The 26,472-nt window shown below is 48.6% G+C and overlaps 9 protein-coding genes across 9 annotated transcripts, besides 1 other annotated feature; 5 read left to right on the top strand and 4 right to left on the bottom strand.

Moving 5' to 3' along the window:
• Positions 1-1,886: 1,886 nt before the first annotated feature.
• Positions 1,887-4,911, top strand: FPSE_01022 (uncharacterized protein; the record flags this gene model as incomplete). Its single annotated transcript, XM_009254142.1, has 3 exons — positions 1,887-3,542; positions 3,595-4,559; positions 4,614-4,911. The coding sequence occupies 3 exons, from the start codon at positions 1,887-1,889 to the stop codon at positions 4,909-4,911; spliced, it is 2,919 nt and encodes a 972-aa protein (XP_009252417.1).
• Positions 4,912-5,172: 261 nt separating this feature from the next.
• FPSE_01021 (uncharacterized protein) lies at positions 5,173-7,103 on the bottom strand (the record flags this gene model as incomplete). Its single annotated transcript, XM_009254141.1, has 4 exons — positions 5,173-5,556; positions 5,618-5,962; positions 6,013-6,115; positions 6,184-7,103. 4 exons carry the CDS (start codon positions 7,101-7,103, stop codon positions 5,173-5,175), a joined length of 1,752 nt encoding a protein of 583 aa, XP_009252416.1.
• A 650-nt stretch (positions 7,104-7,753) lies between these two features.
• Positions 7,754-9,215, top strand: FPSE_01020 (uncharacterized protein; the record flags this gene model as incomplete). Its single annotated transcript, XM_009254140.1, has 2 exons — positions 7,754-8,741; positions 8,806-9,215. 2 exons carry the CDS (start codon positions 7,754-7,756, stop codon positions 9,213-9,215), a joined length of 1,398 nt encoding a protein of 465 aa, XP_009252415.1.
• Positions 9,216-10,012: 797 nt separating this feature from the next.
• On the top strand, positions 10,013-11,558 carry FPSE_01019 (uncharacterized protein; the record flags this gene model as incomplete). Its single annotated transcript, XM_009254139.1, has 2 exons — positions 10,013-10,532; positions 10,591-11,558. 2 exons carry the CDS (start codon positions 10,013-10,015, stop codon positions 11,556-11,558), a joined length of 1,488 nt encoding a protein of 495 aa, XP_009252414.1.
• Positions 11,559-12,751: 1,193 nt separating this feature from the next.
• Positions 12,752-13,763, bottom strand: FPSE_01018 (uncharacterized protein; the record flags this gene model as incomplete). The annotated part of the gene is made up of 4 exons (XM_009254138.1): positions 12,752-13,121; positions 13,173-13,500; positions 13,551-13,619; positions 13,694-13,763. 4 exons carry the CDS (start codon positions 13,761-13,763, stop codon positions 12,752-12,754), a joined length of 837 nt encoding a protein of 278 aa, XP_009252413.1.
• Positions 13,764-14,342: 579 nt separating this feature from the next.
• Positions 14,343-14,382: a microsatellite.
• A 1,683-nt stretch (positions 14,383-16,065) lies between these two features.
• On the top strand, positions 16,066-18,475 carry FPSE_01017 (uncharacterized protein; the record flags this gene model as incomplete). The annotated part of the gene is made up of 2 exons (XM_009254137.1): positions 16,066-17,953; positions 18,000-18,475. The coding sequence occupies 2 exons, from the start codon at positions 16,066-16,068 to the stop codon at positions 18,473-18,475; spliced, it is 2,364 nt and encodes a 787-aa protein (XP_009252412.1).
• A 206-nt stretch (positions 18,476-18,681) lies between these two features.
• Positions 18,682-19,756, bottom strand: FPSE_01016 (uncharacterized protein; the record flags this gene model as incomplete). The annotated part of the gene is made up of 2 exons (XM_009254136.1): positions 18,682-19,481; positions 19,654-19,756. 2 exons carry the CDS (start codon positions 19,754-19,756, stop codon positions 18,682-18,684), a joined length of 903 nt encoding a protein of 300 aa, XP_009252411.1.
• Positions 19,757-20,459: 703 nt separating this feature from the next.
• FPSE_01015 (uncharacterized protein) lies at positions 20,460-22,956 on the bottom strand (the record flags this gene model as incomplete). Its single annotated transcript, XM_009254135.1, has 5 exons — positions 20,460-21,044; positions 21,098-22,039; positions 22,086-22,425; positions 22,477-22,781; positions 22,843-22,956. The coding sequence occupies 5 exons, from the start codon at positions 22,954-22,956 to the stop codon at positions 20,460-20,462; spliced, it is 2,286 nt and encodes a 761-aa protein (XP_009252410.1).
• Positions 22,957-23,415: 459 nt separating this feature from the next.
• Positions 23,416-25,233, top strand: FPSE_01014 (uncharacterized protein; the record flags this gene model as incomplete). Its single annotated transcript, XM_009254134.1, has 1 exon — positions 23,416-25,233. The coding sequence occupies one exon, from the start codon at positions 23,416-23,418 to the stop codon at positions 25,231-25,233; it is 1,818 nt and encodes a 605-aa protein (XP_009252409.1).
• Positions 25,234-26,472: the final 1,239 nt, after the last annotated feature.

The raw sequence follows: 26,472 nt of genomic DNA, 5'->3' as shown, positions 1-26,472 counted from the left end.
GCCAACTAAGCCACAGGGGATGAAAGGCTTTTGCTAATCGTCGCTCCAAAATTTGTCACCATGCTATTATTCTGTGTGTCAGAAGCAGCGAGGAGTGTGTATCGTTATTCGCTAGAAGCCAAGATGACCATGTTGACTTTCGTCTTGAAATGTTAGTGCATTGTTCATTTGCGCAGAAGCTAATTAATAGAGTGTTCAACAATTTCCCAAGAACTCTCTACACAACGGTACGAATGGCGAAACTTTATGTTTCAGGCCAGACCTATGCCGAGACACAACCCATTTCGCTATAATTGAACTCAAGCAATGTAAGAAGACTCTGCTCTGAAATATATGTGCTACTACTTGGTATTTCGATATAAGAGCCTGCGCATGTCGAGACCCGATAGAAAGTACTAACAAGCAGCAACTCGTTATCTGATCCGACATTCCACAAATACTTGGTTTCATTCGTCTTCGCGCTACGGATACTACTAAGCTAGAAACTCCCATGCTTCATCCCTATAATGGTGACACTGAACTCGCTGGAGAGACAATACCAGGCCAAAAAGTTGAGAACTGGGACAAGAATTAGCAAAAGGAAAGGATGAGATCCTAACTCCCCCGGGAAGGCTGGAACTTCCGATCTCCCGATTGTCTTATTGATAACAGTCGGGCGCTTTAGCCAACTAAGCCACAGGGGATGAGCTTTTGTTGTTGAAGCCCTGGCCAAGCATCGTGGACCCAAGTTCTTGGTGTAGTGGATCAACTAGGGTTTAGTATAAACACATCTCTCGATGCAGCTATGAGATCATTGATATACCATAAAGCTTCGATCTGAAAGCGAACGGAAGCCATTGGCTTGCGATCCGAGTTTTAGTATCTGAGCGAGACAAAAAGAAAGATACCGGTTTCGAGACCGGAGGTTGTTCCTCCGGTTGACCCATATTTCACGGAGCTCAAACGGCACGGTACCGGTGCTAATAGAAGCTCCGGTAAGGCCTCTTTCAGTAAAAGGTCATGCAGAAAGCGGCAAATTGGTCCTAACTCGTTCAATGTTTGCATATATGATTCCCTGCATGTTACTAAACGATAGATGCAACACGGATAAAAAAGGAAAAGGCACAAAGACAACGGTTCAACGTTACCAACTGTAGATAACTGTAACCAACCGGTCCTACCCCATTAATCGCCAGGCTAAATCGGATAGGCAACTCTTGCATATGGTTAATATTGTTACAGGAGAGATGCCTATATATTCCTCCAACAACCAGCTTACCTCTCACTTTTAAATATGTTTGGTGTACAGGGTAACGCTATTTGCAACTCAATTAAACTTAGCAGGGGATGCAAAATGGTCCCTGCGGATGCTTGATGAGCTCCAATTCCAAGTTACACCCAAAGTTAGCAGCAAGCCATGCGCTAGACACCGTGCAGCCCCTGAGAATCACCTTATCAGCCAACCAACGTCGGGCACTAAATCGTTAACTCCTGGACTTGGCAAGCCAAGGGTCACTGCAATCGATAACCTCCTTCCATCAATGTAGAACTTGAAACCGCTGTTCCTGGTCTTCATTGCTCGCTATCTTTTTCTGCATTCTTCATCATCTTCTCTTTTTTGCTTTTTTTGGTCACATCTTAACCGTTTCTATTATCGGACTTATGAGGCGCAACGAGAGAAGCCAAAGATAACGACAAGCCTCAACTTGGTCAGGTACCAGACGGAATGCAGCAATCAGCAATATTATAAACGACACTCGAGTCTTCGACGACCACTATCGAAAGTGTATAATTGAGCGAACCTGCGCACCTTCTGGGACGAGACGAACTTCTTCGCGATCCAATTTGTCAGGTTAACTTCGACCAAACCTTAAAAGTCTCGCCTCGGCGAGCAACGATTTGTCGCAATGCTTCCACTCCGCAGACGTGGCCGATTTTACGCCATAGTCGCTGTGGCCATGGTTTTTCTGCTGTACCGCTTCACGCAAGATTCATGGACACGGTCACCCCACTTCGATACCGTAAAGAAACCTGACCAGTCTGCCTCTGAGCCTGTACAGGGCTCTAAAGAAGCTTTCGAACCGCCCGTCATACCGCCGCCAGTCCAGCTCCCCGATTCAGAAAAGGATTCTAACTCCGCCAATAAACCTAAACCGGTCGTATCGGAGGACGAAACGAAGTCGCCAGAGAAGGTTTCCGAGGGCACACCCGCGAAGATCGATACACCGGCGGAAGTCAAGCCAGCCGTTGAGAAACCTATTCAAGCTGGGGATGATACCAAGGGAGGAGTGCCGGGAGAAAAGATGGATGACACAAAGTCACCTGCGGAGCAAGGTCCGCCGCAGATTCCTTCTATTCAGTTCAAGGATCCCCCTAAACACGCCGATAACCCTGATATTCCCATAGTTGATCTTGATGGTTCCAAGATCCACTGGACCAAGCCCAAGGAGCATTTCCCCATCCCTCCTGAGTCCATCAGACCGATCCCGACTGGCACAGCTCCCAATGTCTTCAGGATTCAATTTGACTTCCAGGCTGAAGATGTCCAGACAAGTGTCACTCGCCAAGAACGGCTGAAACGTGTCAAGTCCGAAATTGTACGTGCTTGGTCAGGTTATCGCAAGTCTGCTTTCATGCATGACGAGCTCTCTCCTGCTTCCATGAAGTATCGCGACAGCTTTTGTGGGTGGGGTGCGACACTTGTTGACTCGCTCGATACCCTGTGGATTGCTGGCATGAAAGATGAATTTGATGAAGCTGCCAAGGCTGTTGAAAAAATCGATTTCACTTACACCGATCGTAATGATATTCCCGTCTTTGAGACTACGATACGCTATTTGGGTGGTCTGATCGGGGCTTACGATGTGAGCGGCGGACCCAATGGACAGTACAAGATTCTTCTTGACAAGGCTGTCGAGCTCGCTGAGATCCTCATGGGCATTTTTGACACGCCTAACCGCATGCCATTACTGTATTATCGATGGCGTGAGCCCTATGCGTCCCAGCCTCACCGTGCTGGTACTGTTGGAATTGCTGAACTCGCTACTTTGTCTTTGGAGTTCACTCGCCTTGCTCAGTTGACAGGCACTGCGAAATACTATGATGCCATTGATCGTATCACCGATGCTCTGGTCGACATGCAGGCTGCTGGGACAGAAATTCCAGGCCTATTCCCGGAACGCATCAATGCCTCTGGATGCAACAGAACCGTCGACACCCAGACAGGAAGCCTCAGCCAAGAAGCTCAGAAGCAAGTCGACGCTGCCGATTTGACCAAGGAGCCTCAAGGTTTCGACCCTGCAAAGCAAGGTGAACATGCAGGTTCCCCTCCACAGCTCCCTCAAGACGATGGTCGTTGGCAAGACAAGCTTCGTCGTCGTGATGCACCCGAGGATGATCAGTCGCCGCCTTCGTCCCCAAGTCAGCAGGCGCCGCCTTTGACCGCGAGCGGGGCCACAGCTGACTGGGATTGCAAACCTCAAGGCCTTGTTGCTAGCAGTCCAAACGTCGGCGAATATCACATGGGAGGGGCCCAGGATTCAGCATACGAGTACTTTCCCAAGGTATGTTATTCTCATTGATTTCACACCATAGCAATTGCTAAACAGCCCCCAGCAATATCTACTTTTGAACGGTCTCGAGCCCAAGTACCGCGCCCTTTACGAAAACACTATCGATGCCATCAATGAATGGCTACTTTACAGACCCATGATTAAGGACGAGGGCTGGGATGTGTTCTTCACTGGCAAATTAACCACTTCAAGCAGGGGAGACTCAGAGTGGCAAAAGGACTATGAGATGACCCATCTCACATGTTTTGTTGGAGGCATGTATGGACTGGGTGGCAAGATCTTTGGCCGTGACGGGGACATCGACAAAGCTAAAAAGCTTACTGATGGCTGTGTATGGGCATATCAGTCAACCGCAACTGGTGTTATGCCTGAGTACGCTCATCTGGTAGCCTGCCCTGCCCTGGAAAAGTGCCCTTTCAGTGAGGAGAGCTGGTACGAGGATCTTGATCCTAACAGTGAATGGCGCGACCGTGAGTTTAGTAAGTGGTCGGAAGGCGAGGCACTGAGAAAGCTCGCTGAAGGCAGTGCTGCTGCCCCCGCTTCGCCCCCTGCTGCAGTCGCTCCCAACTCTCAACCTCCGGTAGCCCAAGCTGGAGCTGGGAACGACCCGCCGGCTCAAGTCCCCAAGGTTGTCAAACGGGCTGGTATACTGATGCCAGAACTGGACAAGAGCATGGAAGAGGATAGTTCGGAATTCGGCTCGACTCTCCCTGATTCTCTGAAACAGAAGATCGGCTTGAACAAGGCCGAAGAGGAAAAGGCAGACACAAGCAAGGATGAGACTGAGAAAGTCAATCCTGTTCAAGACACAGCGGAGAAGTCTTCCGAAGCCAAACCTGCCATTCCAGATAGCTTTGATGCTAGGACGCATGGTGCACAAGTCGTTTCTCCAGACGACGCGCCTCCAGAGAGGCCTCAAACACACGAGGAATACGTCAAGTCTAGGATTGAGAAAGAACGACTACCCCCAGGTTATACTGATATCCAAAACCGGAATTACCTACTTCGGTAAGTTGATCATACACCCTGCTTGATTTTACACACTGACATAGGTCTTCATAGACCTGAAGCTGTTGAGTCTGTCTGGTATATGTATCGTATTACTGGCGATACTACCTGGATGGACAAGGGCTGGAAAATGTTCGAGGCTACAATCGCCGCGACCCGTACCGAATTTGCGAACAGTGCTATCGAAGATGTTACAGATACGACGCAGAACGGTCTTAAGGACGAAATGGAGAGCTTCTGGATCTCCGAGACTCTCAAGTACTATTATTTGCTCTTTTCAGCGCCCAACGTCATCAGTCTCGACGAATGGGTTCTGAATACTGAGGCGCACCCATTCAAGAGGTCTATATGAGCGCCGACCTCATTTAATTCATTATCAAACGCAACACACATATACGCTCAAAGGGCCAGAGGTCCCTGGAAAAGATGGAAGTGGAAGGCTAGCGGTATAAAATTACAAGGCAAGTCAAAGTCAGAGCGACAGCATGACAACGGCGTTTTGGAGAGGTTCAAGATAATATGCGATTCCATAGTGTGGATCGCGTTAGGATATATCGATATATACATGCAATTTGAATGCAGCCTGGGGTTTCTCAGTGCCTCCTGTTTGCTTCTACTTCTCAGCCGCATCCCATTGGACTGAGACTGGCTGGTGATTCCCCGAGAACTTTGTCTTGTTAAACCACAACTCAAACCTGAGGTCGACCGGGGCCACAATAACTCGGATGTCAAATCTGCAGATGTAGAACTTATGACCACGCCGAAAACAAGTTCCCCGTTTCTCTTTGAGAACAAGTTGGTGTTGCTCAATACCGGCGAGGTTACTTTTTACAGAACAGAGCCTCATCGCACCAGCTTGTTTAAGACTCCGAGGGAGCCATTGCGGTTCATTGTTCGATACTACGATTTCTGCATCCCAAGCTCGTGTTGTATCTCCATCTTTCAGCCTGATCTCGAAGAGCTTATTTATCGGGGTGTCAGGATTCACAGTATCTCCCTGCAGTTTGGTTAACACACACTACCTTTAGACAAACAGGCCATCAAACAGGACAACATACCTTTTTTATCAACCACTGAATCTGATTGGTTGCCCACTTCACATCTGGATTCCACGGATCTTGCCGGATATCTTCGTCAAAGTGCTGCGCAGGCATATAAACCTCTTGTACGATAACGCCGTAACTTGCTCGAGCGATCCATGAGCTCAGAACAGACTTGTTGCCCGACTCCATCCTCTGGCGCTTATTCTCAAGAACCCCGCGAGCGACAACGAGCTGTGGATCTTGTGAAGGTATGACGATGATGTTTCGAGCGTTGGGGTGCTGTAGCTTTGTCAAGTGTTCTTGGAGTGCCTCGCGTACATAGGCCGAACTACCAAGACCACCCGACAAAATCACGTATCCCTAATGCGGATCTTAGCATTAAGATTGTCGTAAACTGAAGCTGAACTTACCACTTGTTCAAAATGACCCTCATCCCTCAGCCAGCCAAGCCGCTGCTTGATTCTCTGCATGATTGCTTCAACATGAACATCGAACAGCGCTTGGATATCTTGCCTGTTGCAAACAGTCATGGTCGGTAAGCCATTGAAGACGACAGTGATCGGAAGGGATAGACGACTGACTTTGTAAACAGCATACGCCCTTCTTCAACTCCAAGCCCTTTGTGGTTCACATCAAATCCAACCCCCTCCATCACAATCTTGTATACCGGTTGCATATACACCTTTTCTCCAAACTTGTGTTTGACACTCTTGAATCCTGGACTCCGGGCCATGCGCGCCGCAAAATCGGTGGGCAATCTGAAGTCGGGATTCGCAGCCATTCTTTGCGAGACAAGCCTGGCGAATGCGCGGTCTATAAGTGTCGAGCCAACGCCAAGACCACTGACAGCAGTAACCTGCGAGAGCTGTGGGAAATTGAAATCAGTGGACTCGACTCGCATCAGAGCCAGATCAGTGGTACCTCCACCTGCGTCGACAGTTAGAAAGACGCTGTTAGCCTTGAGATCGACAGCTCCCGTCTTGAGAGTCGCGACAGCTGCAGCCTCAGATTCTGTGAGGTCGACTAGTGCCGAATGCCTGGATCCTTCAGTCCCGAAACCAGCATCGTGGATTGCGCCTTTGAATGCGTTGACAACGGCCATACTAGTCCAAGTCGTTGGTGCGCTGAACAGGAACAGTACGGCCAGTGTTCCCCAGCCACCAACATGCTTTATGCCCATACGGATCTCTATACTGTCTTTGACGTGCGCATATACCAGCTTCAAGTAATCGGTCACGAATCGCCGAGCCTCAACAGTGCTTCGAGGAACGTTGGTCAGACCCTGTTGTTGTGCTGCCTCAAGGGTGTCTGGGTCCAGGAAGATCTTGAAGAACTCGCGGCGGGTTTTGCTTGAGTCATGGTCATCATCGGCACACATGAAGCCCCATGTTGATATGCTTCCGTCGGCGTTGTATACGGTGGTCGTGGGGACTTTTCGATCGCCTCTGTCATCGCTGCCAGGCCAGTCGTTGACGATTTGTATAGGAATTCCATGTCTCATCCAGGCCACACCTAGGAGTTTCAGCTGGATTTCTTGATTATCTTCAATATTTCCTTGCCTGTGAAAGTTGTGCCAAGGTCGACAGAGACAACCAGATCTGGGTGGTCTTCCATTCTGCCTCAATGCCACGCTCAATTGTCTTGGGGGAAACAAAAGGAAGGGTTTGATGGTTGAGAACTCAATTTAGAATACTGGGAGAGTGCCATGGCTTGAAAAGATTCATTTCTCAGGCTTGCCGCTCATCTCGTTGCAGCCGAGCCTGGTTCTAAAGATAGTGGCCTGTTGGCTGCACCCTCAAGGGTGTGCGGGCCACAACAGATCGGGCTGTGAACTCCAGACTGCGACCTCAGCCTGATAATAAAACATGCATATTGTTGTTCCATCGTGCTGAGTGGCTTGACAGGGGATATGTAGCCGAGTTGCAGTCTAGAGAGACGCCGGTCTGGCCACCCGATGGCAAGCTACAGAAGAAGCCTTAGGGTTGAACTAGAGGAGTTCGTAAGATAAAAACCTGTCCGGTCGTGCTTCTTGGCTTGTTATATATTACAACGGAACTGTTGTCACGTCTGCCAGATTCTACAAACGTCGTGTCTTTGCTATCTCCGACTTTATCCTTGTTGCATTTACAGGTTTCCTTTGCTCGTGCAATAATGCGTCTGATATCATTCCTACCTCGGTCCGTCACCGTGACCCAACCCGAATTAGAACGCGCAACTGGGTATACTATGACTGGCACGACAGTGACAGCTCCTACTAAATTGACACTGGTTGAGAGTGGCTTTATTATCACAAAGACATATGATACCACGGCGTTTCCTGACATCAAGAATGGAATACCGGTTTGGAACGTGGCCGTTTCAACTGGAGAAGGGGCATCTACCACTACCAAAGAACCAAGCACAGAAACAACAGATTTGTCTGCTACTAATCCCAGTGATAATCTCGCGACTACTTCGGAGATCTCAAACACAATCGAGACATCGGCTGGCATCTCGCAAACCCGGAAGCCAACGAATGCACCAGAAGTTTCTGCGACAGAAGCACCAAGTACATCATCAAAAAGACTTTCAGATGGTGCTGTTGCTGGAGTTGCTTTAGGTTGCGTCGTTGCAGGTCTTACTATAGGGCTTGTCGCAGCTTTGATCCTTTTTCGACGTCGACGGAAGAGCACAAACTCCTCCCCAGGATTCATTGCATTGGAGTCACGACATGCTGAATCAAAAACCGAACCGCAGGTCAACGTGGTATCGTCAACACACGATGCTGAACTGGAACAATTTCTGCTCGACGCAACCCCTGACAAAGAAATCCAAGCAGAATTATGCTCTTTGTCGGAGCTCATCTACCAGCATGTCGAGACATACTACCATGGACCTCAGGTTCTGGCAAGTTCAGCTGAAGTGGCTCAATGCCTTGTCCATATTGGCTACTCGCCGGAGCTGTCAGGACTACAAGCAGAGGCGGTTGCCGCTGTGTGCCTCGCCCCCAGGACCTCTCGAGTTGGATTGAGACATGTCCTCTCGCACATCATCTTTCGCAGGCTCGACTTCAACTCTAGGGGAAACTTGTCCATGCTTCCACCGGCAATAGTGGCAATGGCACAAGAGAAGAGCACACTTGAAAATGCAGATAGCCCAGGTAAGACGACTTTACCTTCAAACTCCAGAGCCCGATGAGCAGAGCCGCTAATACTGTTACACAGCAATTTCTCTTGCACGTTCAAGGTGGCGAAGCTTATCTGCTCTGCTCCTCCATCCTAACCCTGCAGAGAGAACACCACTTCCGCTTTCGATGGATGAGGCTCCAGCAAAGGCGCAATCTCTGGCAAATGAGCTAAACACCTTCTTGCAACTCTTTGTCGCACAAGACTCTACCAGCCGACAGGAGCAGACAAATCATCTGCAAGACGTGATCCTCGAGTGCACCAGATTGGGCTATGTGCTTCTGTCGCAACCGGGCGACTGGGGGTTTATTTTTGACAGCAAGACCACCCCCAAGGATAGAACTCGTAGGATTGTGGTTTGTCCGGGACTGGAGAGACTCAGCCATAACAACGGAACTAGGTATGGATCGCCCAAAGAGGTTGCTGCTGCGGAGACAATGTCCCTTTAAGAGGCGATAAACTTTATGCTTACCGTAGCTTGCATGTTCAAAAGTCAGCTCTTCGGTTAGGAGTATGGTTGTGGAAACCTGAGGAATAAGATTGTTAGGTTGTCTATCGTTTTTGCTAGTTAGTAATTAGGTTGCCAGTACACATATGCTTCTTGAAACTAATAATAGCCCCTAACATGTTCGACCGAACAGAATACTTGCAGTTGAATTATGAGATGTCATCGTCAAGTGTTAATGGATTTCCGCTGGCTTCGCCCAATGTTTGACGTAGTATGTGTCGTGCCATTGCCCCCTTGTGGCATATACTAGCAATAGCAAGCACCAACAACATCGGGTGTGAATGATACCATCCATGTATGCAGGCGAAACAGAAACTAGTAGACCGGTGCATAAAACTGATTTCTGATCGTCTTGGCTGCTTGGTGCTTAATGTTGAGTGGTTGGTATTATTGTGATAGTCGGATCCTTCTCAGAGCCTGATTTCCTATATGCAAGCCACCGGCTTTTGATGTCACCTCAGGACTCAGCTCTGAGCACACCCGAGGGCTGAAATGTGATGGATGTATAATGTGCAGATCAAAAATACATTCCCAGCCACAGCCTGATTTTGGTTCCGCTATCTTGTTTCGAGCGGAGACGAGTGAGGAAGAGGGTTGTCGTAAGCATCACGCAACTCGAAACTCAATAGTCGAGAGACATCGCTCACATATTCCTACAGCTTTCGCAATAATATAGTGTTGAACTTTTGAAACGTTTGGCTCTCTCGAGCAGAGTATCTATCTGTCACTCATTCCATTATGCCCAACCCTCTCAAAGCAAGTTACCACTTCCTAGCATGGATGCTGGACCACGACCAAGTCCCCAACGACATCAGACGTAGTCTCGAACTCGTCCGAACATGCGATTCAGATCTTCAGCATCTCATCGAGCTCAGAAATGATTGTATTCATCTCCTTGAGCGTCGCCCAAAGGTTCTTCGGCGCGTGCACACGATTATTGAATCTGCACAGAAGGGACTCCAAGAAGTCTGTGAGATTGTCGAGAAATGTCGTCCAGAGAACGACAGAGGCTCCAGGACAACCTTTTCGAAGCGTATGGCGTGGGTCCTTGTCGAGTCTTCTGAGTTCAAGAGCCAGGAACCTATTGTTAGCCGGCACCATGCTGCTGTGCTGGCTGAGTTGAACTTCTTGAGGCAGATCGCTCTCATGGCTCCTATTGCTGAACCAGTGGAGCGTGAAGAGAAGAGAGGCACCGTGGTAGATGCCACAGTATTTGATAATGTTGCTCTACTGGGAGATCTCTTGGGTGATTTACCAAGTGAGTTGAATCCTTCTCTCAGAGTCCGTGATGCCAGTACTCTGACTCAACCTCATAGCATACGCCCCAGAGAAAAAACAACCAGAAACTCAGACTATTGCACCCCAGCCGCCTATAATAGTCCTCAACGCAAATACCAAACCACTCGCCCGCTATGAAATGCCCTCACTTCAAGTCCCCGCATCTCTACAACACAAACCAAGCTCTCAGACATTACACATAGAACACGCCTGCGACTCTTTACCAGAAGTTCTTCCAGTTAACATGACCAGTGCTACTCCATCAAGATCGCTCACCACAAGTTCCAAGTACGACACCAAAGATCTAGTCGGGCTTTCTTTGCTTCTTGGAGACCCTCTCGATTTTGAAAACTGCCCAACGCCATCGCCAGATTTTCAGAGAGAAGGCATGAAGCGAGCAACGACAGTTCCAGCCCCATACCAAGCACCACCCTATGGTCCCCCACGGAACCACTCTGTTTATAGCCAGCCAAATCAACGGTTGTCGTACAACCCAGAAAACAGTGTCTCGGACTTGAGTCAACCCAGTCGAAACTCTTATAGATCATCATCGGCATTCTCAAACATCTCAAACCCTCTTCACCATCGTCCGTCCTCCTTATCCGTATCTTCTTCTGCCACGGAGGCACCAATCCAGCAATGCCACAGCTGCTCCAACCGCTACCCTAGTCAGTTTGTATGGACAAACTCGTCTTCTACCACCATCTCTATAGCATCACCGTATTTTCACGGAAACAACTCCTTACTTTCTCAACCGATCGCTGAGTTGGATACTTCTCCGTATCAGATGGTCCCAATAGTTGATGCACCAATTCATCATGACCAGTCGGGTCAGACAATGGCTGTGCAAGTTAACACAACACCTGTTGAGCTTTCCGCAGAGGAGGCACAGGCTGCCAAACCCAGCTTACGTCGTCAAACCATACGTCTTGGTTCCAGCAGGCGTGGGCGTACACTTAGCGAGCCTGTCTCGTCATTACAACAGCGGGGCAACAAGCGACCATAGATGATACGCAGGATTAGCAAAGGCTTGAACTACTTTTAGGTAGGTATGTAAAGTCGAAACTTGACCTCGTTCTTCATGAATAAGTGCACGGAGATGAAAGAAGATTACGTTGAATCAGATAAAGGCTGCTGGGAAGGCTTAGTAGTGAGATCTTACTCCCAGAGGTCCCATTAAGGTCACTTGTGATTTAATTTGGTAATGACGAGACTGTAATGATGTATGGCTATCCCAATCAGTAAACATGCTTTGCGTTGAAGTATCAACTATGGGCAAAATTAAATGGCGTGGTGAGTGTCAGGATTCAAACTATGAAGTCAGTCATATATGAAAGTTGTCACTTGATTAAGTCGATAGAATTGTTGAAATATGCGTGATATAATTTATTTGTTAAGCTTTCGCAATAAAGAAGCATTCCGCCAATATTAAATAATATCCCTTGCTCCCACCCAAGCCTTCATCAGTCCCATACTTTTCAGGGACACTCCAAGTCATCTCGACTTTCTCCAACATTTTTATATTTAATCAAGAAGAGAAGAACAAACAAGAGCAAGCCCAAGTGAAAGTGCAAAAAAGTTTCAAATCAGATCCAAATCCTCAATTTCGAAAACGTGACATTAAACTGTCTTGATAATACATAACATAACCATAAACAGTTGCTGTTCCTCCTTGCGCGTCAAAGACATATATCCCATATCTCGTACCACGTCCTTGTGTCGTGGTCGTCAAAATCGTCCCTTGTGGCGCGTGCTTTCTCCTTCATCTCTCATCTTGAGAGATCGGTTGTATGTGTGGTCAAACCGCAGTCTATATGCAAAAAAAGATGTGCGTCCCTCGCCTTCATGGCAACCGTAGCCAAGTCTCAGTCATAAACCTCTGTTTTCAAAGGCCATCGTATAGATCATCCGAGATCTGCTCAGGTCGTGAAGGAGGTGTCGTAAATAGAATAAATCGTTACGGGACGGTGTCGTGTATGTGCCGTCCCCTTTCCGAGGTTGAATGACCGAAATTATAACCGATCGCTCAGTGTTTTCAAAAAAACAAAAACCATTTCCGGAACTCCAATGCTGATGCCGCTTACCCGTCTTTAGTCTTACCGTCTCCGTGTCGAACAATATAGTCGACGTATGTACATTTATTTATTCGATAACTCAGTCCTCAATAGTCCGCGAAGACCCAGGTGAATTCGAGGTTTCCTATACCATCGAACTGAGCACGCTTATACTGAGGATCATGATGAGAAGACCGATTGTAACAACGATCAGGAGTGCGAACGAGAACCAACCCAAAACCATGGCGCTGGTACCGACGCCACTCCTGACAGCTCCGTTGCCGAAATCCTGGGCTATAACCGAGGCGGCCACGGACGCTGTGTGTTGCCAGAGTACAGAGACAAGAACGAAAATGGCCGAAATGAAGATCAGAGCCAAAGCGATCTGGGAGACGGGGCGAGAGGGGAAAGGCTTGACTTCGCGGTCGGAGCCCTCGGAGTCAGTCTCCTCGTGCCAACCAGGGAAAGTGGCGAGAAGCAGAAGACAGATAAAGGCGAAGATGATTGCAATAATGCTGAAATTCAGTTAGTATGTTTTCGCAATTGAATCATGAGGAGAGGCTTACATGAGATAGGGGAACACAATCATGTCCTTGAACTGGGCAGCGAGCCAGATAAGGTTGAGAGGATCTTGGTCGACATCAACCTCTTTAGCCAGGGCAGTTGCATTGTTACTGCACAGCCATGAACCACCATCGGGGTTGATGCAAATACCGAAGTAACCAACACGGGCCTGTAGCGAAGCGTCTCCAGCGATGTTTTCAATAGCGGAGTGAAGGTTGTAGTCAACTTGAGCGGTGTCGGGTACTGCATCGTAACTCTTGTAGTAGATTGAGAGCAGGAAGATATCTGGGATGAGTGGCGAAGAAGATGAACAGCCGGCAAGCAGTAGAGCTAGTCCTGGTCAGTAAATGTCTCACACCGAAAGACAGCGAGTTACTCACATAGTAGAATAATAGTAATGGCGATGAGAATCATCAGCACGTGGTGGTAGCCGAGGAATGGTACAAAACCTGAGAGATATGGTTAGCCGCATACTTGGAAAGAAGAATGAGACATTTATCTAGATGTGCTGGGGCAGACTTACGATACCATCCGACCTGGACCTTTTGCCTCCGTGAGGACGAGCTGCTGCTCGTGCTCGTCTTGGAAGCCATGGTAGATGTGGCCGACTTTGTCCTCCTTTAAAGTACTGCTGATGGAATTTGCGACAGACACAAGTCGATTGCCTGCTCTCGTCTCCCAGGCAGGGAGTAACGAGCTAGTTGCGCAAGACTGCGATCGTTTGATTTCCTCGCTCTTTCTGCTACCGTTTGGTCGCGTAGCTATTCAGAAGCTATCCTCGAACTATTGAACTTGTCGAATTGGTAGGCGTCCTCCACTGGATCACTCTGTCTGTCTGTCTCGGTAACGGTAGTTTTTTGTCAAGTTAATGAGAGGTGGAATGCGGGCGGTAGGAATCGATGTCTCGGTAGACAGTCGATGCTGGAATGTGCGCGGGTTAAAGGCGACGGTTGAGATCAACGAGCGAAAGTCGGACCCTGCGATAGTGAGATCTTGTAGGGGAGGTTAAGTCAAAGTCAGGTGAGTTAAGATGATGTAGATTGGCGACGATTAGTCGAAAGCCTTGACGATCAGTTGACAATCTGCTAATGAGGGTGAAGAGTTATTGGTTTTGTTAGAAGAGAGCTCCTTGGGGGAAAGGAGAGGGAAAAGAGAGGAGCGGTCAGTCAGTCAGTCAAGTCAAGTCAAGTCAAGTCAGGTCGGGTCAGGTCAGTTAGTAGCGCAGTTTCGTATACCAGAATATTGGGCAAATATTGGATGGCTGGGGAGACTTGGGACAGTAACCAACCTCTGGACTTTTCTGTGGGTGATGGAGAGGTGTAGGCCCAACCACCTATTTACTTTCGGTTGGCAGGGGGATGGTGACGTTTTAGATGTGGAGCCACTCTTGCCGCTGCGAGAGCTCCTTTCCTGTCCATTTGAGCACTGGGCAACCCGCCAACCAGCACTGTAGAGGGAAGGAGAGGTAAGCGCAGTCCGGGGCTAAACCGTTAGCGGTTAAGAAGACTAATTGGACCTGCAGCAGCGCCAGCTTTCAATCAACTTCCTAGTTTAAGACAGGGCTTGATCCCTGGACCCTAGGATCTACGATCTTACGTAGCGCTCTTCTACCACCAAACGCGACCTTGATTTGGTTCTGACCCTGTCAGCTCGTCAGTGCCCAGACTTGCCAAGGATAGAACTATACCGAGTCCTCCTCAGCTTAATGCAGTTGTCATGACAATCCGACGTTGTCTCGAACACGTCCTGGTTTGAACCTGTCTGCAGTTTTATCTTGATCTGGCTGGATTAATTGAATGCCCACCTATATCGCAAATCCCTATATAGGCGCCCGTTCTTGTTTACGAGCTGTCTAGTATGGATCTCAATTGATCCCAATTATTGGCTGTCCTGCTCTGTCTCTCTGAAGCTCAGACACCGATGGTCAAGATCGCGGTGATACCCAGCGTCGTCGGTAATCCTGTTCCCTGCCCAGCCGGCTTCTCTTTTCCATCTCTGCCCCATTTCCCCAAGCAATCGTGGCTCGACTTAAAACTCCCCGATTCTTGGTAATGGAGTCGAGCCCACTTCGTGCCCCTTGCTCAGCCCAAACAACTCACGACATCCACTCTTGCGGGATAGACGAGGCTTTCACGCGGTGTAAGGAACAAAACAATTACCCCTGATTCTCAATTGATGAGGACAGATTTGGATACATATGTTCAAATTCTGCATGTAACTTCCATTGATGCTCTATATGGGCATCACACGAAATCACTATCCGAGAGCCCGAAGTCGGATATGCGGCTTCCTTTTTATGTGCCACTCAATCATGTGGGTAGTATACAAACAATTGCAGTGCACTTCTCCCTAGTGCGCCATGGCGGTGATGCGCTGTCAGCTCGTAAAAGTAAACACAATATTTACATCGATGATTCTATAGCTGACGACGCCTTGTCTTTTCTTAGAACAAGATCAACATATACGTGAAGCTCTTCGTCGTCCTTTCCATCGTAGTCGCGAGTTTATACTCCCGAGAAAGCCGTTGGATTCATCATGGCTGCCCTCATGGGAAGCCCAGCCACCCGACTAATTAAAATCCCTGACGTTCAGCCACCTCAAAATCGAAAATCTTCCCCTTATGGCAATTTCACTTTGCCCCTCGAATAATAATCGGCTTTTAGGCGTTTCAACCAATTTTATACCCGTTCAAACTCTTCTCAGCGTCTCGTGATTGTCGCTCATCCAAGGCCAGTCACAGCCTGTCAGACAGTGTGACCTTCCAGAAGTATTTTTACTTAGACGAAAATATGTATCTACCGGGTTTAGTGGGGCTCCTTCCCCCACGTCATTCAAGAGTAGCTACGTTGCGCTATGAGATTCATGACAACCATCACTGAAACCACTATATTCAACATGGCTACTGCAGCCGCTCACCCCCAGGGAACCTCGCTCGATATTCGGGTTGAAGACTTTCTGGACGATAAACTTCAGTCCACTGCTGATCTCGAGAACCTCGACACACTACTCGAGAATGTCGAGCTTCAACGTAACCAGCTGCAATCGCAGCTAGATACAGCTGTCAAAGAGCTCGAGGAGACCCGGCGCACAGCCGACGACCGCCAAGGCTCGCTCACCGCTCGTATTCAAGAGTTCCAAAAGCTTCAGGAGAGCATTGATCTCCGTGCCCAAATCTATGCTGCTTCCGATGCGCCCGATCAGGCCATTGAGCGACTCAAGTCGCCCATGAACAAGATCAAGGCTGTTGAGCGGGCCCAGAGTTACCTTGTCCTCTTGCAAGATGCAGAGAAGCTCCGAGCAGAAGCAAAGTCCTTTCTCCCGCAAGACCCCAAGGCTGCATTGGAACCATACATCAAGCTAAAGCAACATGTACTCAAGCTACAAGGCCTACCGGGCCAAGAAGGTCTACACCTTGTCGCCTACGCCGAGAATCTGACCAGATCACTTTGGGATGATATCAAGTCTACCATGTCTGGGGAACTAGAGGAAGTCTTGAAACAGAGAAAGTGGCCGCGGGTTGAATCCGATCTGCAGATGGACGAAGAATGGATCAACTGCATCGAAAAGCTCATTGATTTGCAAAAACCAGAGATAGCACACACTGATAAGCTCGTCACGCTGTTACCGTTCGAGATAATGGCCTCGATTTTCGTCTCAGAGTTCCGTTTCCACTTCCTTAGCGATAAGCCGACAAGCAGCCCGCAGGCATTTGGAACACATTGCCTTTCGTGGTTTATTGCACTCGTTGAGAAATGGGAAGACTTTTTCCGAGACAATCTCGGGTATCTCCTTGCAGAGAAATTTCGAGATACCGATGTAGCAGCCAATTTGGCTTACATCGACCCAGTTTCTGCGTTGATTACTTCTCTATTGCCAATGTTGAAGGAAAAGACCTCTCTGGTCGCACTCGAAGCTGTCAAGAGTCCATCTTTCTTGAGTAGTTTCATGTCACAGCTTATGGCCTTTGACGACAATGTTCGCTACAAGTTTAGCTACGACGGTGGCGACGCTGAGAATGGATGGCCTGGTTTGACCGCATATGTTCTTGACGACCACTTCGATACGTGGTTTAAAGCCGAGAAAGAATTTGCTCTGGAGAGGTACAACACCATTATAGACTCGCAGGACGCTCGCAACATCGATTACGATTATGCGTTGCAGGGCAAGATGAAGCCAACATATGCTGCTGTACGAGTCACTGATCTTTTACGGTCGGTAACAAGCCAGTATGAGAGAGTTCGCACTTTCAAGCATAAGATTCGATTTTTGATTGGTATCCAGCTAGAGATTTTGGATGCCTACCATGATCGTCTTCGAGACTCACTACAAGCTTACCAGAGTATGTCTACTACCTTTGGCCGTACACTGGCTGCGAACAAGGAGGATCTTGCTGTGCTAGAAGGTACAGGCGGGTTTGAAGTGCTGTGCAAAGTGATTGGCAGCGCCGATCACATCGTGAATACTCTAAAGGACTGGAGCAACGAAGAGTTCTTCGTTTCTCTATGGGATGAACTCCAAACCCGAGCCTTGCATCGAGCCAGCCAGGGCAATAACATTACTAGCAACATGAGCTATGACGATGTCAAAGATCGTACCTCTGCAGCGGTAGGAGAGAAACGTGAAGATGGTGCTCTCTTTGACGAGACGGCTACTGCTTATAGTATGCGACGCACAGCTGCTCAAGAGCTTCTTGTTGGTGCTCTGGTTGAGTCTCAGAACAAGGCTTTCCGCGCCTACACAACCCGTGTTCAATGGACAACTGTCGGCGAAACGGCTATTTCTGGTAGGTTAACTCTTGTCGTTGTCGAGCTCTTACTAACATCACGAAGATGAGCTTGCCATTACTCCAGAACTGGACGAGCCACTTCGTATCCTGCAGCGCAACTTTGATTTCCTCATCAAAGCGCTGTCCACGGCTGTTTTCCGCCGTGTCTGGCGCGAAGCTCTCATTAAGCTTCAAGATCACTTGTGGCAGACAGTCCTCATGCGCCAATCCTTTACAACTTACGGCGCAACTCAATTCTGCCGTGATGGTGTCGCTCTAGTTTCCATTATTGAGCGCTATATCCCCAATGGCTCTTCTATCCTCGACACTTTGACTAAGGGAATTCAGCTCCTGAGTTTACCAGTTGAGGCCGGGGAGGCAGGCGGCTTGACACTCAAAGAAGCCAGTGATAGAGTATTCACGGATAACGAGGAGGCGCGCAAGGTTCTCGAGGAACTGCATCTGGAAGAGTTGTCACCACAGAGCGCCAGAAACATTCTGCAACGCCGTGTAGAGAATAACGAAAATGTGGGATGGTAAAGAATAGATTAAATTGGGTATATTATCATATATCTGAACCTCTCTCAGACCTATCATCAATGATATCGCGTGTTGAACTTCATCGTAACCTTCTATGCCAGCAATGTTTTCCCTTTTGTTCTATCGTTGTATTCCTTCTCATTTTAATCACATTCCAATGCTTTTGAATAGAAGATCCATTTTGTTTTGGGCAAATTTCAGCCATTTTAGCTGTTGAGAGCTCGCATGGTCATCTCGACAACGATAAAGGTACCTGCGCTGACGGGCATGGCTCGAGCCAGAGTAGGTCCGATACCCTTGAAGAAACCACCAGCACCCTCAGCACGCCATGTCTTGGAAAAGCAATCTCTCATGGTGCTGTATCGCTGGTTGGCGCCGTAGCCGTCGGTTTGCATCTTGCTCTTGATCACGTCGAAGGGGTAGCTGGAGAGCCAGAGAACCTCACCAGCAAGACCACCGTAAACGGCGATCTTCCAAGCAGGGATGTCCTTGCGGTCGACCTTGTTGCGGGCAGCGTCGGAGTTCATCATGTATTCAAAAGCAGTGAACCAAGAGCCATAGGCGAATGCCTCTCGCCAGATAGTCACACATTGGCCACGGTAGATACCGCTCAGAACACCGTTATGCGCTCCGAGTTTACGTACACAGTCCGCAGGGCCGCTGTACAGGCGACCAGCGCCGTGAGGTTGACTCTGAAGACGGATACGGATGTGCTCGATGGGGCCGGAGAGGACCGAGTTGGAGATACCGGCAAAGGCACCCGCGGCACCATACTGGGGGTAAGAAAGTTCAGCGCCATTGTTGCGTTCTTGGAACCAGCGCTTGGCAGCGTTGAAAGCGCCGAATTGAACGGAAACACAAGCACCGATACCGATGAGCGGCGTGAGTGTTCCTTTATAGAATGCTAGGGCGCCCTCGTTCTTGTAGATGGTTGTGGCGGCATTGATGGCGGAGGAGTATTGGTTTGATGTTTGGAGTCGGACCTTGACAATGTCAAAAGGTTGGCCTAGGAGGAAGATTGTTAGCAATTGGTTTGTGTTTAGTTTGTTACACAAGTAAGCTCATAGCGTGAGAGTGCCTCTCACTCATGCTTGTCTTCGGCTCAATCTCTCATAACCGTTCCCATTGCGCCACGCGGCCAACATGAGATTAAAGGAAGAAAACGAATCAGAACATACCAATCAAGACCTGTGCGACTCCTCCAACAGCGCCAGAGAAAAGGTCTTTCGCCGTCTGGAGCGCAGGGCTCTGCTTGGACGACTCCAACTCAAGAGCGTCCATCTTGAATATGGCGGGGATTTGTCCTTGTCCTTTTCTTTTCTTTATAAACCCTCTAAGTCGCAGAGAGGAAGAAAGGAAAAGAATAGAGAGGCAGTTTGTGAGAGAGAGATAAGAGTAAGGAGAAAGAGAGGGCTAAAGATAAGGTAAGAAAAAGAATGCCCCGGTCTATCTATCGCAATCCGGGGTCGAATTGTCGCGGAGAGCGCTCGGCAAATGACGTGCTGGCATTAGCAAGCCGGTAACGGAGTCCGGGCTGTCGGTGTTGTAGAGTGACTTTTTTGGTGGTGAGATACAGCGATACCAGCGCTGTTCGGAGCCAGCCCCGTAACAGAACTGGCCCAAATTGCGGGGGATCTCGCCTTTTGGCACTGCACTTGGGGGAAATCTCGTATCGGCTTCGTCGCCGGTCACCGTTCTAACGATGTATCTCACTAACAAATTAGTCTGCTATAAGCGTGGTTCCACAAGTTTGGAGACTTTCTTGATCAAAAGGTTGCAGCACTTCGGGCTATTACTTGATAATGAAATTCGGGATCTGCGTTCTAGAACCGTAGCAAGCCGACATATGACATCTATCTCACTTACAAGAATCAGCCTCCAATGACAAAAATCTGTAGGTTTATTCATTATTCTCGCAATCGTTGATCTAGATTCTCTCAACAGGCGACACCCCTTCTATGCTCGTAAACTGGTTCCCTTCTCTTCAGTATCGCTTGGCTCCTTGCTTCTCATCTTTTGCATCGTTCTGCGCTTGCGCATGCTGCTCAATGGCCTCCTTGAGCTTCCCGACTACTTCAGGTTGATTGCTGAATGCAGTCATGAGCAAACTTTCTAATTCGGCCTCTACCTTGGCAATTGGCTTCACGCCAGGCTTCCTGTTCTGAGAATCGTTCATAAGAGAACCCCATCGATGTGTGAAATTGTAGATTGACTGGCGCAACAGCTCGTCCAGTTGCTCATTCATATCCTCGACTGTTAGCGTCTTGGCTGTCACTGACGGCGTGCCTCGAGACCAGAGACCACCCCCGATAATATTTGAAAAGAACCCAACCCAGTTTTGAGGACTTAGTGTATCCCAAATATGGACAAAGTGCTGCATTGAAGCACCGTGGTTTCTGATATCACCAATCTCGAGTGACACCAGCTCGTTCTTGATGATAAGCAAGTTCTTGACCATGAAGAGGTCAGGATCTGTACCAGCCTTCAACGACTGTATTCTTGATTCTGCGCGTTGGAGTACTTGAATAGTATCTCGCACAATGTTGAAGACAACTGAACTATTTTTCGACTAGACATGACAGGTCAGATGCTGGAAAACAGACTCCGACGAAAGTTACTTACCGATCTCTCCTTTGGCATGCAATTCTCGTACATACTCAGGAGTTTTATAGCCTGCTTCACTAGAGGATGAGCGTTTGACGATGCCACTCCGCCCACGACAGGGCCTATCTTTAAAGAAGCGTCTTGGAGAGGAGCCTTTGCAATTGTTTTTGTTACTTCTGCCTCAAATACGGTGTCTGTCAAAGGCCACAGGTGATGCGCGAGGAGCTGTGAAGTGTATTGTTTACACTTGAGAAAGTATGGCGACTCCATGTCGTCCAAGTCAGTACCGAAATATTCGTTCGCAAGCAAGCCTACGACATTGCAGGTTATTTCTAGCGGCGCAGCTTGAAGTACTGTTTGAAGATTGGTCACTAGTGGTGTCAAGTTACCGGGATGGGCAATAGTGGTGTTGATGGCCTTGATGGCCTGGAAAACGGAATCAGACGCTTGTGTCCAGACAGGCTCCACACCAAACAGTTTCATGAAGAGATTCTCTTCGTTGTACATGCGCTCAAAGCATTGCTTGATAAAGTTACGTGACGCTGTCTCGGCTGACAGGTCCTTGACCTCTTTGTTGAACTCCGCAATATCAGATTGCGTCAATACCTTGAGGTCCCGGTCTCTTGTCGTTAAATGGTTGTGGATGATGTTATTAGCTGTGTTCGCATACGTCTCAAAATGTGTGCAGGACTCGTTCCGCTGGCCATATGAGTCGTACGCTCGACGCACCGTTTGGTGAACGTTGGGAATCAGGCCGTAAGAGTCCAGCATCATCTCTTGGAAGCGTCCATATGCAAGTGCATGGCGAGCAGACTCGGATTTCGTGGCGATGATTTGTCGTCCAATTTCAGGAGACACCTTTTCTATCGTGGTCTTGTAACCGTGCTCGAGAAGATGCAGAGCCTTTGTGAGCAGAGCAGTGTATCGGGCAAGGTAAGTGTCACGATCGCGGTACGAGGGCTAATTGTGTAAGCGCATGAGCTCGGAAGTGATATGGAATCCTTACATGTTCCTCCATAAACACAATACAAGAGTCAATGTTCTCAGCCATCTCTCCGAACGATGCATCATCAACCAATCGACTGGCGCCCGGCGCATTGAGACGTCTTGTCGCATTGTCAAGGTAGGCGTAGTAATGAAGGTCGGTTCCAACTTCATTGGCCAGCTCTTCTAGCCTCCTTTGTTCTGTCAAAAGTTCCTCGCATTGTGATTGGAAAGTTGATGTTTGCGCCTCGACGGAACCGAATGAGTTTGACAGAGATGTGAGAAGTTTAAGAGTCGCGTTTGCATCATCGATAAGTCCGTCCAGGTGGCGCTCTGTTAGTGCGAGCTGGTCGCGATACAGTCTGTAAAAAGTCAGAATGACCTATGGGCGTGAACCCGCGCAAGATGCATACAGGTATTGTTGTTGACTAGCATCTAGCAATTGCTCGTCAAATGATTCAAAGGCGCTCGGCTCATGCGCATCGATGTCATTGCTAGAGTCGGGAAGAAACAAAGCTTCCCATGCTCTGCTCTTCTTGTCCGTCTTTTCCGGGCGTGGTCTCGTATCCTTGGACAGCTGCTCCTTGACCACACGATAGAAGTCAGAGTATGAGTTGGCGCGGCGAATGACAGTCGGTTCTGGTGGAGTATCGGTATCTTCAATTTCTTCATATACATTGGGCATTGGCGCCGGGATTTCGTGTATTTGGGTCGTTTCCTGATATCATTTGGTGAGCTTCAACCAGGTTGTAGTGGGGTGTTTATTCGTAGGGGCATACGTTGGGCTGTTGTAGCAAGGACTCTTTGCGACGATGTCCAGGACTGCTATTGGATTGACTCTTTTTACTGGTGCCCAGATCGGGCATCATCGTATACCACGAGTCTTCATACATGGTGCCGACGGAGCTCAAGGGAGGTTTTGCTGGATCTAGAGCGGGAGCTGGAGCTGGAGCTATTCTAGAAGCCACGCAGCGTTGAATGTTTAAAGTCGGAAGGCGTCAGCTCCGAACCGCCGATGCATTAGCAGATTGGGTGGGAAAGTGATAGTGTGGGGTTAGTTATCCGTGCGCTACGCTAACAGAGTGCCTGCAGCTTGTGGCGCATGCTCCCTCCGATCTGTGGCGGTGGTTCTACTGTAAGAAGGACCCTGTGGCAGTCCAAAGAATTTTGCTGACCACTGCCATTAGTCTATTTCTTAACTGCGGGAGCTTGAGCTCTATGACCTCACAACATTTTCTCGTCCATTGGGAGGCAACTTTGGATTTATCTTTTGATGCAACTTGAACTCTTCAATAGAAGATTCATCAGTTGCATCGAATTAGATTCTTCATTTTCAAGTATACGTGCCCATCATGAACGTTTCTCGAGTGGCTCTTAGGCGAGCTGCTATCCGCTCTCACGCTCGCCAGTCTATCAACATATCTCAGCGTCAATGGGTTCGTTACGCCCACGATTATGGCAGCGAGTATTCTGAGCCTCCATCTAATCGCGGAGGTAAAATCATCAGTCTCGCGGCTGTCTTTGGCCTAGCTGCTGCTGGGGTTTACCTTTATCCTAAATTGACTGGAAAGTCCGCTTCGGTAGCTGAAGACGAGAAGAACGAAGCTCCCATTAAAGCCGAGATCGAGTTTGAGAAGCCTCGAAAGAAGGTCAAGTCCAAGGAAGAGAATCGGGATCTTATCAGTTCACAACATGCCCAAGTCAAGCATAGTTGGGAGCATCCCGGTGTCTATGCATGGGGTTCCAATGTTGGCAAGGTTATCGATCCAAGCTCCAGTGAGAAATATGTCAAAGCACCTCGAAGAATCTCCTACTTTAACGACCAAATTCTTCGAGACCTCAAATTGACTTCCATCTTTGGTGCGGCAGTCACTGAGAAGGGCGATTTGGTACAATGGGGTCTTGGCTACAATCAAAAAGACCCTTCCCCCGTGTCCACACTCACAGGCAAGGACATTGTCAAGATTGATGTTTCGCTTGACCGAATTATTGCCCTGTCCCGCAAGGGCAATGTCTATTCCATTCCCGCGTCTCGCAATGATCAGGAAGGTGGCCTCAAGGAAGAACAGCAGAAGTCTTCCTGGTCTATTTGGGGATCTGGCGGTTCGCGAGAGAACATTCATTTCCGCAACTTGACACCATCTAGCCTTGCTTACGGTGAAACGGTCAAGGATATAAGCACTGGACAGGAACACTGTCTGATGCTCACTTCTAAGGGTCGTGTCTTTTCGGCCGCGGCCAGCGCCCTTGAGTTTCCCTCCAAGGGACAGATGGGTGTTGCTGGCTTGAGCTGGCACAACAGACCCAAAGGTCCTTACGATCAGCCTCATGAAGTCACCACCTTACAAGGATTCGAGGTAACACAGATTGCTGCTGGCGATTACCACTCGGCAGTTCTCGACAAGACCGGACGTATCTTTGGGTTCGGCGATAACTCTTATGGACAACTTGGAATCGATACCGATTACGGCCTTTCAGTTTCAGACACGCCAGTCATGGTTCCTACCAACTTGTCATACGCCAATACTGGACTCATTCCCACCGTAACATCCATAGCAGCAGGCGGAAACAACACCTTCTTTACCGTAGACGCAAAGGCTTCCATGATTCCTGGCAGCACAAAGGCTCTAGCTCCGGCAAGAAGGCTCCCGCCTATGAGTACAGACTTGTGGGCTTGTGGGCAAGGAGTCTACGGAACATTGGGCACCGGTCGATGGTCGCATGTGTCCGCCAAGCCAACCAAGGTGAAGGGCCTGTCGTCTCTCTTCGAATTCGACGAGAAGACCAACACGATGTGTCCCATCAAGCTCAAGTCTCTTTCAGTCGGCGCCACACATTGCTCGGCTATCATGGACAACGTGACAGAGCTCTCAGTGTCCAGCAAGGGAACAGAGAACGAAACCAACTGGGGTGCTGATGTCGTATTCTGGGGTGGCAATGAACACTTCCAGCTTGGCACTGGTAGACGAACAAACCTGAACGCACCTGCGTATATCGCAGCTCTGGATAGTCCAGCAGACGCTCGCAAGGAGGGGACTGAGGGTTTCCATCGGCTGTGCGTCACTCCTCGCAAGACTGTCCGTCTGGGTGGTGGAAAGGGACGAAAGGTATCATTGGAGCAAAAGGTCGAGTGTGGCAAGTATGTAACTGGCGTTTACTCTGCTGTTTAAGATGACAAGCCACAGGGCTCAATTTGTAAGAACACTAGTATTACTACTGTATTATCAGAAATATATAATCATGTATTGTATCTAAGAGAACACGATACGACGTTGAGATGGAATTGTCTTGTCATAATTCAACTCTTGATGCTTGTAGATTTGTAACTGGTGGCTCAGTCTTCATTAGGCCATGAAATCGTCCGATCTCCCTGTCAGATATTTACAGGGGGCCCATGGAAGCTACGCCAGTTGGAACTTGGACCAACACGACCGGGCAATGCCAGCTGAGTTGAATTTGGTCTCGACCACGCAAGCAGGTCACATCGCGAATGGAAGGAATGTATTAATAAGACGTTGATAACTCCTGTACCCATATTAGTGGGTTTCCTGGATGATAGCTATGCGATTGAAGGAGTTGGCTGATCGGGCCAGAATCCGTTCTCCGCAGACAAACCCAAAATAGAAATAATCACGACATGTAACTTAGTATCCGAAGCTGCTAAGTAAAGAATGGCAGTGACACCAACAGCCGCCACGCAACTAAAATTATCCCTGACATGTGCAGGAGTAAAAAAAAAAAAATTACTAAAACCAGGTACCGTGGAACTATCGACTCTAGATTGACCTCGAGGATAAATTGGGTGCATGATCAGCGGCGGCCAGAACCACGGGATCGGGAAATACTGTAGCGAGGATGATGCACGTGTCGTAATTTAAAAAAAGAAAGGAAAGGGACAGGGTCGAGATCTGTCAAATATCATCAGAGGAGAGACCTGCAATGAACTGTGCCGATCAGGCCCCCAACCTGCATCCATCCCTTACAATGAGGCCCTAGGGGGTACCTACAACATGTGCTGAGTGAGGTACTCTGTGCACTGCGTACCAAGAACAAGGGAAGTATAAGCGCGGCTAGACACTTCCATTCTTCCCCCCTGTCCCCACGTTCTTTTGCCCTGTCTTGTCTTGTGTGTCCCAATCCTTTATCCGTTGTGACGTCTTGAGACTCGACAGTACCCATTACTTGGTCACGTATTCACGTCACGTCACTCGTTCAACTACCTAGTTGACTTGACTGTGTGCCTAGGTAGGTACCTACTATCTATTACAGATTATTTGAAGTTTTATTTCATCACTATCGTAACTTTCCTTATTTCTCTTTTCCTCCACTCACTCGCCTTTTATTATCTGCTCTTTCCCCAACATTCGCTCGACTCCTCTTAGTTCGGCCTCCCACCCAATACTTCCGAT

Source organism: Fusarium pseudograminearum, chromosome 3 (assembly GCF_000303195.2).
Source record: "Fusarium pseudograminearum CS3096 chromosome 3, whole genome shotgun sequence".
NCBI lineage: Eukaryota > Fungi > Ascomycota > Sordariomycetes > Hypocreales > Nectriaceae > Fusarium > Fusarium pseudograminearum.
Note: the sequence above shows the minus strand (reverse complement) of the source record. Positions and strands in the feature narration are given on the sequence as shown.